General features: G+C 47.0%; 1 protein-coding gene across 1 annotated transcript; it reads left to right on the top strand.

The window, feature by feature from the left end:
• Nucleotides 1–8804: 8804 nt before the first annotated feature.
• Nucleotides 8805–9344, top strand: LOC135391560 (uncharacterized). The gene has a single exon (XM_064621857.1). The coding sequence runs from the start codon at nucleotides 8805–8807 to the stop codon at nucleotides 9342–9344; it is 540 nt and encodes a 179-aa protein (XP_064477927.1).
• Nucleotides 9345–10181: the final 837 nt, after the last annotated feature.

Raw genomic sequence — 10181 nt, 5'->3', positions numbered from 1 at the left:
GAACTTTGCTCCCAGGCTTCCCCGCCTTTATGCTCGCAATGCGCGAATGGAACTTTGCCCACCCGGCTTCCGCGCCTTTTTTGCTCGCAGGTGTAGCCTCAGACAACGAATGTATGAGCATAGAAAGGGTCATGTATTACATAAGCCTGGAGGTGATGTTGAGTGGTCTCACTTATTATTTTAAAAGAGCAGTGGCAGTTTACTGTAATTCTAATGACCATGATGAGCCTTTGGGGTGAAAATCGTTAATATGCGGGGTGCTTTTTTGTTGAATTTTAATGAGAGAATCAATGTCATTAAGAGTAGGACAAAGGAAATAATCTTGCGATTCAATAAATAATAGGAGTCTTTGTCGGTGTCTTCTTCAGACAGGATGTGATGACGTCACGTGGTCTGTAGCAATGCATTGACCCTTACTGGAAAAAAGTGTGGCAATAGAAAAATAGTGTGTATTGTCCTGGGCAGATTTATGATGAGCACTGTTTTTGAATAAGAGGAGTGCGTGTGCTTAGAAATAGTTTGATGCTGGTTTCCTTCTTTGTTTCTTTTCGCTTTTTCCCCCCTTGTCTGACAAACATGTGCTGACATGCCTGGGCTTGTTCTGACATGCTTTCCTTCTACATGTAGTTTTTTTCTTTTTGTACAAGGCATATTCTTGACGATAGTGCTGCCTTGAATGGGAGTAGAGCTATTCTTAATAATTTTGCGATTCATTTAGTTCAGAGAGTAACCGCGAGGGGGACAGGTGTGTGACTTTATGTCTTGCTGAACCATTTGTTTTTTCCTGTACAGTAAGACTTTGGGAATGAAATGCTACAATCTCCTCTTGTCTATGGTGCTCTTCTGCAATAGTTTCGTATGCAATCGTTATAGAAGAATAAAGGAAATAATCTTGGGATAGTGATTCAATAAATAATAGGTCCCCTGTCTAGAGCGCACGCGTCCTTGAGCCACGCAGGTGCATGATGACGTCATACCGTGGCTTCACTGCACATTGACCAAAGGAGCATTAGTGAAAAAAAACAGGGTAGCCCTGAGACAATAGGATGACGTCACGACCAATGAGAACGGCCAGCAGGGGGCGCAAGGATTCACTTCTCTCTTGGACACTGACGGGTCTCGACACGCAAATTCTGCTCCTGGCGTTGGCCGTCAGTGGAAGAGCGTAGCTTCGGTGGGGTTCTGTCTGCCTCTGATGGGGTGCGGATGTGTGGTTCGTCACTGGTGAATGGTGTTCGACGATGCAGGTGGATTTTGTGACGAGCGGATTTACAATGAAGGAATGCTGTGAACAGGAAAAATGATGGTGAGTGCCTTTTTCACTCTGTTCAAGTGTTTGTTTTCCTCTGTTGCCCAGCAGTCGTACGATTTGTCCTGACGTGTCCTGACATGCCCCGATATGCATGCTTTCCTTTGTTGACGCTTAGTATTTTTTTCTCTTTTGACAAGGAGCATTGTTGTCTTGACGATAGTGCTGCCCTGAGTTCTGCGCTCCTGGTTACCCGTACTCTGTGCTGATTTGTTGAGTGCCTAGTCCTCTTATTTGTCGTTGATGGAGTTACGTGTTAGGATATTTTGTTCTTTTGCAAGTCTCATTAGTAAGACTTTGGAATTCCTACGATCAGCTTTCATGCATGGTGCTCTTCTGCAATAGTTTCCTATGCAATCGTTATAGAAGAATAAAGGAAATAATCATGGGATAGTGATTCAATAAATAATAGGTCCCCTGTCTAGAGCCTACGCGTCCTTGAGCCACGCAGGTGCATGATGACGTCATACTGTGGCTTCATTGTAGATTGACCAAAGGAGCATTAGTGGAAAAAAAACAGGGTAGCCCTGAGACAATAGGATGACGTCACGACCAATGAGAACGGCCAGCAGGGGGCGCAGGAATGCTCTTCTCTCTTAGCCTCACGACCAATGAGAACGGCCAGCAGGGGGCGCAGGAATGCTCTTCTCACTTAGCCTCACGACCAATGAGCAACGAGAGAAGAGGGCGCAGGAATGCTGTTCACTCTTAGTCTCTCGGAGGTGGTCGCCCCAGAGGGCGCTAGGAGCGCATATGCATAGCGGCGCCCCAGTCAGTTTCTCTCCGGCTGTCGAAGAAAGCAGACGTGTGCTCCCCGCGCTCGCTCAGTTTCTGGCTGGTTGTCACGGAGAGCAGTCGCATCGGTCTGCGCTCCTGCTGTGGTGAGGTGATTTGTTGTGTAACTAATGCTTTCGTCAATTTTGTTCCCGCTTTGTTTGCGATTTTCGTGTCAGTGCTGGTTGCTGTTGTCCGGGCATCCCCGGCATTTTCTATCATCTTCTGCCTTGGGAACAGGAGTAGCGCTGGCGTGATTCTTAATAATTTTGTTGTGAGATTAGTTGAGAAAGTAACCGCTAGAGGATGCAGCTGCGGGGCTTTATACAGGACAAAAAAGCATTACGAGTCAGTTTCTGCCTGCCTCTCGGATGGAGCAGTCGCATGGTTCTGCGCTCCTGTTGTGGTGGGATCATTTGTTGTGTAACTAATGCTTTCGCCAACTTTCTTCCCGCTTTGTTTGCGATTTTCGTGCCAGTGCACGTCGGGTGCTGATTGCTGTTGTCCGGGTATCCCCGGCATTTTCTATCATCTTCTGCCTTGGGAACGGGAGTAGCGCTGGCGTGATTCTTAATAATTTTGTTGTGAGATTAGTTGAGTAAGTACCCGCTAGGGGATGCAGCTGCGGGGCTTTATACAGGAGAAAAAAACCATTACGAGTCAGTTCTCTGCCTGCCTCTCGGATGGAGCAGTTGCATCGTTCTGCGCTCCTGTTGTGGTGGAATCATTCGTTGTGTAACTAATTCTATTTTCTTGTTAGCTATTGATGGTTTGCATACTCTTGCTTTCCCAGCCTCTGTATTACGAGTGTTTTTCTCCTTGCATGTCCAGAGCTGTCCTAACTTGCCCAGACATGCCATGATGACGTCACAGCTGACGTCACAGGATGTCCGGAACTGGTGCTGCGATGCTTTGCAACCTGCCTCCGTGCTCCGTCGCCCAGCGACAGTCAGCGGCCGTTCCGGACCGCTTTCTACAAGATGGCGTCGTTGATCTTCAACTAAACTCCTTCTCTCCACTCTATCTCTATCTTTTTATTTTATTTTCTACCTATTTTTTATTTTTTATCAGCTCAAGTAGCCGGCAACTCACATCTTCGTCTGGACGTGTCTTAGATGATCCCCAATTAGTGTAATGACTCCCTGGTGGGTCCTGATTAATGTGGGGGGTCCCAATTAGCTCTAATTGCTAATTAATGGCGTCCAGACGAAGATGTGACTTGCCGGCTAGTTGAGCTGATACATTACTACTGTTGTATTGCCAAGTGTAGGATGGGACAAGCCAAAGCTTGTCCACGTCGCAATTCAAAAGTAGTACTGCCTTCGCTCTAAAGACGAAAAGCAGGATCAACTAGTGCTAGGCAGGCAGTCTCACGAAACAGCCAACGCCAAACATCCCTCACAGGCCCTCTTTGGGATTGCAATAGTGCAGAGAAAGCGGAACAGATACTGGTATAGCACGGGAGGAGGGAGGGGGGTGATGTAGGGGAAGGTGCGGTCAGCCTGCTCTAAGTGGCGGCTCGGTGCACCCAGGGGAGGGAGAAGAGTGGGAGGGTGAAAGAGGGAGGGGAGAGATGATGGTGGCACAGGAGAGGGAGGGGTGTGCTAACCCTCTTGCTCTGGGATTAGGGTAGTCCTCTTAGACTACCTTACACAAAAAACATTCGAGCATCCCTCAGTAGTCTTGTATTGCCAGTCAGTAGTCTTCATTGGGATGCTCCTTGTACCACGGTAACCGCCAGGATTATTGGCGAAGTTACCCCATCCTAGGTACAGCACGGCCTTGGTCATATGTGGAGCCATCTTCGCTTCCGATGCCACCGCACGGGTGAGGACAGCACGCATAGATTGTTATTTCTGGAGCAATAAACAGCCACCACAAAGATTTCCTCCAACTGGTTAATATATTACTGCATCGAAGACTGTGTTTATTATTTAAATTACTCTGGAACTAAACCAACACAATCTCCACACCAAATTAATGTGGTGCTGTACGTTGCACATGTATGGAACCCTGTATTATACAATTAGCTTCCACAATCTGTGTCTTAAACATGGTTTAAAGGGGTATATACAGTTGAGATAGGTGCAAAAATGGTACTTCAGACCTGGTTTACCTATTTTTATACATGTATCTTTGATACCTTTCCCTCTGACAGTGTAGAAGCAGCCGTGTGTCACGTGCAATATTAAAAATTAAACAGTAAATGTTCGCGTTGCTTGATGTGATAAGCCACAATATTGCTGTTAATATTTATATCCATGTTCATACATGGACATATCATATGTGTGGAATACTTCAATGAGGAGAAGACGATGAACGAGAACGGCTAGCGCGCACTTTTGATTACGCGCTAAACCTAGGTTTCGGCACCAAAAATTGTTCTATAGGAGACCTGAAGAGCGTTGAATCCCTACGTTTATTAATGGTCAGTTCCAAAACTAGAATGCCCCAAAAGCGCGCAATATTTCAATTCCACATCCTTCCGCAGCGAAGGATGAGTTCTAAACTTCCAGATGAAATAGGCGTTGAGCAGCAGTCGTGACTAACTTGCCGTTAGTGTGTTTGACGACACATAATCTCACGGTGCCGTCTTGCCCAGGGAACGTCCTTACCACCCTTCCTAACTTCCATAGGTTCCGTGGCAACTTGCTCTCGATGAGGACAACATAGCCCACCGCTAACTTCGTCGTGAAGGATGAAGAGAAGTGATGAGCTGATCGGAGTTGCACTAAATAGCAGTGATGGCCACTAACTACTTCTACAGTAGTTTAACTATAACTACTAACTACTTCGCAATGGAGTAGTTTAACTAGTAGTTCAACTAATTTTCAGTGGAGGTAGTTAAAACTACTTCTTTAACTACGTCTATAACTATACTTAACGTTTTCCATCAACACCTAAATATGAATCACAAGCAGTGATAAAAGTGAAGATTTAGTACACATGCACGGCACAATTGTTCTGCACCTCCGTTCTCATCAAACATGTAGCTCAAGGTAAAAGTCGGAAGCAAATCGTGCCGTAAAGCTTCCGGCAAAATCGGAAGTAGTTGGCGCCTGCAGTAACCTAACTACTGTACTTAACTACTCAAAATAGTAGTTTAACTACTAGTTGCCACTACATTTCTGCAAGTAGTTGATAACTACTTTTTAACTACAATCAGGTAGTTTAACTACATGTAGTTAACTACTGACCATCACTGCTAAATAGTCTCGCTTCCAGCGTTGCCAAAAATCATTCATGACCTTTTCTCGGTGTCTCAACCGACGCGTAAACTCGTCCTTTCTTGTGGTCGAGCAGTCATTGTGCGATGGGGTGACCGATGGAGGCAGCGCAATACTTCTTTTGCCCAAAAGGAAGTGAGACGGTGTCAGAGCACCAAACTCGTCTGGGTCGTTTCCTACGGAGGTGATGGGACGAGAGTTTAAAACCGACTCCGTCATCAACGTTCGCAGCGCTTCCAATTGTAAGCAAGCTTTCCCAAGAACTTTTCGAAGTGTATTCTTCACGGTCCGGATCAACCTCTCCCACCATCCTCCCCACCAGGGGGATATATCTCCATGTAATTTTGTGACGCGTGAAGTACCCGCAGACATCTGAGTCTGTTGTCGGTTTCCATAGAATGCGAAGTTCTTTGTCTGCCTTCTTGAAACTCCGACCATTGTCGGAATAAACGGTTGTCGGTAGTCCTCTTATGGAAACGAATCTGCGGAAGCTCATTAGGAACACTTCAGCGGTTGCCGCCGACGTAACCTCCAGATGAATGGCGCCAGAAGAAGCACACGTGAACAGGACTATGTAGTACTTATGATTACTATTCTTTCCGTATAGTGGGCCAACAGAGTCGACGCCGACCACTGTGAAAGGTTGATTCGCTTCTATCCTAAAACTCGGAAGGGAGGCCGTAGGCACAACGACACGGCGAGCTCTGAACGTTGCGCAGATGGCACATTTTCTGATAATTCGCTTTACTGATTGCCGACCCCGCTGAACCCAATATTCTTCTCGGAGTTCCGCGAGAGTGCTCTGAACGCTTCCATGAAGTACTGAGGAAGCCGTCAAGTGTCCCAAGGATTGACTATACAGAAGAGTAATGCGGAACTTAAGAGAATCAATTCCCCATACGAACAGTCCATCATGCCGGAGGAAGCGGCTGCCGAGTTTCTCGCCGTTACCGACTATGATGATCAAGCGGTAGGAATGCTGTCGAATTTGCAGTCCCATTACGTCAGGCTTCAAGCAACGGCTCAGCCAACGCCAGCGCCGTCAGCTTCGGATGAACCCTTGAGCGACACGCGCCAGCATTCTAAGTCTAGGCCTAACGGTCCAAAGCTGCCGTACCTTACGATAACGCCCTTTGATAGGGATCTCACCAAGTGGACTGCGTTTTGGGAGCAATTCAAGGTCACGATTCATGATAATTCTAACTTGGTTCCCTCCGACAAATTTCACTATCTACGTTGTCACCTGACGGGGCTGGCAGCGTCTGCCATTGCTGGAATGCCGACAAGTGCCTCGTGCTATGATGGTGCTGTTCACCTTGTTCAGCATCGTTTCGGGGACGTCCAACAGATTCGCCAGATGTACCTTAAGAAGATGCGTCAGTTGCCTGTTGTGCATTCGGTCGATGACGTCCGTGGACTCCGAAGACTCTATGACCACATTGAAGTTCATTCACGGAGCCTACAAGCTATCAAAGTTGAACAAGCATCATATGCGGCTATGCTGACGGAGATGTTGACACAGGCCCTACCTCGTCAGATGACCGTGGAATATGACCGTCAACGACTTCACGCCAACAAATCGATCTCGAGGGGTTGCAGCTGATGTTGGTACTCAAACGACATTTTCTGCAGAAAATGACTTGAAGAAGTTGACGGAGTTCTTGAAAATCGAAGTAGAGAGCCGTGAGCACTCCCTCCACGATAAACGGAGTGATCAGCAAGGAGGAGGACCCAAGGGTGGACAAAGTAGGACGGTGCCGTCTGCAGCAGCCTTGCATTCTGATTCAACCCTATCGTCTTCAACAAAAGGCGAATGCCTCTTCTGCTAGAAACCACACAAGACTCAAACTTGTTCAAGCGAGATACCTTGGGAGAAGAAGGCCAGTATATTATCTAAAGCGTGAACCGCATGGCCCGAAAAGCGTCCGAATTCTTTCCGAACCGAATTCGGGACCGAACTTTTTCAGAGAACAGAATTCCGTGCCGAATTCGGCCCGATCTGGCCCAGCCAGATTTCTCCTCCGAAATGGGAAGTGACGCCAACCGAAAAAGTAGAAGCATCCAATGGCTATCCAGCCGGAAGGAGAACCATAGCAACGATGACGTAGCAATGGAGTTGACTGTTGCCGTGTGTGCGACTTCTACCCCTATGAATACGGGGATTATCTCATTGACCTGTATGGTTGAAAGGCGATGTTCCCCAAGGCCAGAAGTCTTCGGCCGAAATTCGGGGTGCATTTCGGTAGCATGCGGTGATGCACAGAAAAAAGTTCGGTCCCGATTTCGGTTCGGACAGTTTTCGGACAGTTTTTCGTGCCATGCGGTTCACCCTTAAGGATTATCGGTGTTTCCGATGCACGATAAAAGGTCATCGAGCGGAAGAGTTCGCATTACTCGTGCAAGCTGCAATGGAAAGCATGCCACTTGTGTGTGCAGAAAGGAGTCCTTGCACAAGACAGCGAACAACGGCACAAACCTTGCTGCACAATGCGTCAACGGGAGCAGCGCGGTTCATTCGCCATTCGCCATTCAATTGCAGACTTTTCGAGCTTGGGCTGTTGGAGAGAGAAAATGCCGCTATATTCGAGGTGTCATCGATGACGGGAGCGACCGGACTTTTCTGATAGAGTCCTTGGCAAGTAATTTGCATCTACCTGTTGTCGACGAGGTGACCCTCAGCATAGCCACCTTTGGCAGTGATAGGCATGCATCATCTAAGAGATACAAGATCGTAAGTCTTCGAATACGATCTCAGTATGACATGCGGGAGTTGAGCTCAAGGCCATCGTTGTTCCTGTTATCTGCCACGATATCCATGCCACTCCAAAGGATCTGCAATTTCTTCAAGAACTGAGAAATGACGGAAAATATCTTGCAGATGAACGCTGCTTTCCTGGTGACACGTCACGTGACAATATAAGTTTATTAGTCGGATCCGATCAGATGTGGGCAATCCTCACCGGAGAAGTCGTCAGAAATAAAGATTGTGATAAACTTGTAGCAGTGCACACCTCCCTGGACTGGACTGTACAAGGGTGTGCCCGCGTCTCAGTACGAATGGAACTTCAAGAGAAGACCTTGGTTAGGTCATCTTATGTGTCATGCGTTCTCGGGGTGTGCGCCGCCACACAACACGAGGCTTCGAGAGATGACGAATTCACTTGGGAACCCACTCTACGTTCCTTTCGGGAGATTGACAACATGGGAATCAACCCAGAGCCTTCAGCTTCATCGAAGAATCCTGTATTGGAGAACTTCGCGGAGACAGTCCACAAAAATGACGAGCGATATGAAGTTGCGTTACCATGGAAGCAAGATCCGGCAGACCTGCTTGAAGTTAATTTCGAAGTCGCAATGACACGACTCAAGAAGCTCTTGATGAAGCAACACATGATCTTCTGTAGCGGTATGACAGCGTCATAAGAGAGTATTTCAATCTTGGACATGCCGAAGTTGTCGATGAGCGAGTAGAGACGCAAAATCCAATCTATTACATGCCCGATTCAGCTGTCATTCGAGAAGATCGTGTCACCACCAAGGTTCGAGTTGTTTTCGATGCTTCATCCCATGCCCGCAGTTGTTCGTCGCTGAATGAATGTTTGGATAAAGGAGACTGTCTAAACCCTGACATCTTGCAATTGCTAATTCGCTTTCGAAGTTACACGACAGTTGTTACGGCGGACATCGAAAAGGCATTTCTTCAAGTTCAGATTCGCCCAGAGGATAGAGACGTATTTCGATACTTGTGGCTGGAGCAGCCACCAAGTCCAGATGCCTTTCCTGATGTTTCACACAAAGTTCAAACACTGAGGATGACGAGGGTACCCTTTGGAGCGACTTCAAGCCCATTTCTCCTGTCTGCTACCATTCAGCATCACCTTGCCAGCGTAACTGGTGAATATGAAGCAACTGCGATGAAACTTAAGCAGTCATTCTACGTGGACGATCTGATCACCGGAGCAGATTCAGTAGAAGAAGCGTGGGTTTTGTATCAAGGAGCACTGCAGACCATGAAAGAAGCTGGAACCCAGTAAACCAGAAATATCCCAGGGACGTCCCAGAAAAGTCGCACACGTCACCTATGTCTAGGAAGTCCACCAGACGTTATTTGGACGTCCACAATGTGACGTTGAAAATCGTCCGACATTGTATCTTCCAGGGACATCTGCAGGATGTAAAAAGAATTGCCCCACTGCGTTGCATTTTGCGCACATTGCGGACACGTGACGCTTACTGGAGTGACGTAAGCAAAGCGAGAAATATTTTGGGTTTAGACCTTTATTTTCAGAGTAATCACATCATGGAAGATAGTTTGAATTAAAAACACAATGTTTGTGAGAAAGGGACGCCAAAAGTATCAACGGTTATGCTTCGGCGTTGTTGCCACACGAACTAATTAGTTCCCAAGACGTCTCCACCGTTACAATCGTAGTTCACCGCGCTGTACACTTACGTACTGAACGTACTCCTACAACTCTCATTTCAGTATGCCAGTACGCCAAAAGAGGCCACGACAGGCCTCCGTAGATATCACATATGTGTGTATGTGCGAGTGCAAGCAGTCTCCCATAACAACAATGGGATACGCAAGGTCACGTGGCGTTGCCGATAAGTGCTGTATTCATAGCTATATACAGCGGTTGTATACCGTTCTCAAATAAAAGATGTCGATTATTTATCCAAAACTATTTCTAAAACGTGGACAGATAACAAAAACTGAATAATAATGCATAGTGCTCAGCATACAAGCTAATTTGATATGAAACGGTAAGCGTCCCATTCACATCCAGGTATCCAACGGAGACCTTCATAGGATGTCCCCCGGACTTCAAAATGAGGAAGCAAGTCTGTTCCCAGGGACGTCGCACGGA

This window comes from Ornithodoros turicata, chromosome 1 (assembly GCF_037126465.1).
Source record: "Ornithodoros turicata isolate Travis chromosome 1, ASM3712646v1, whole genome shotgun sequence".
Classification (NCBI taxonomy): domain Eukaryota; kingdom Metazoa; phylum Arthropoda; class Arachnida; order Ixodida; family Argasidae; genus Ornithodoros; species Ornithodoros turicata.
This window is presented reverse-complemented; position numbering and strand designations above follow the sequence as displayed.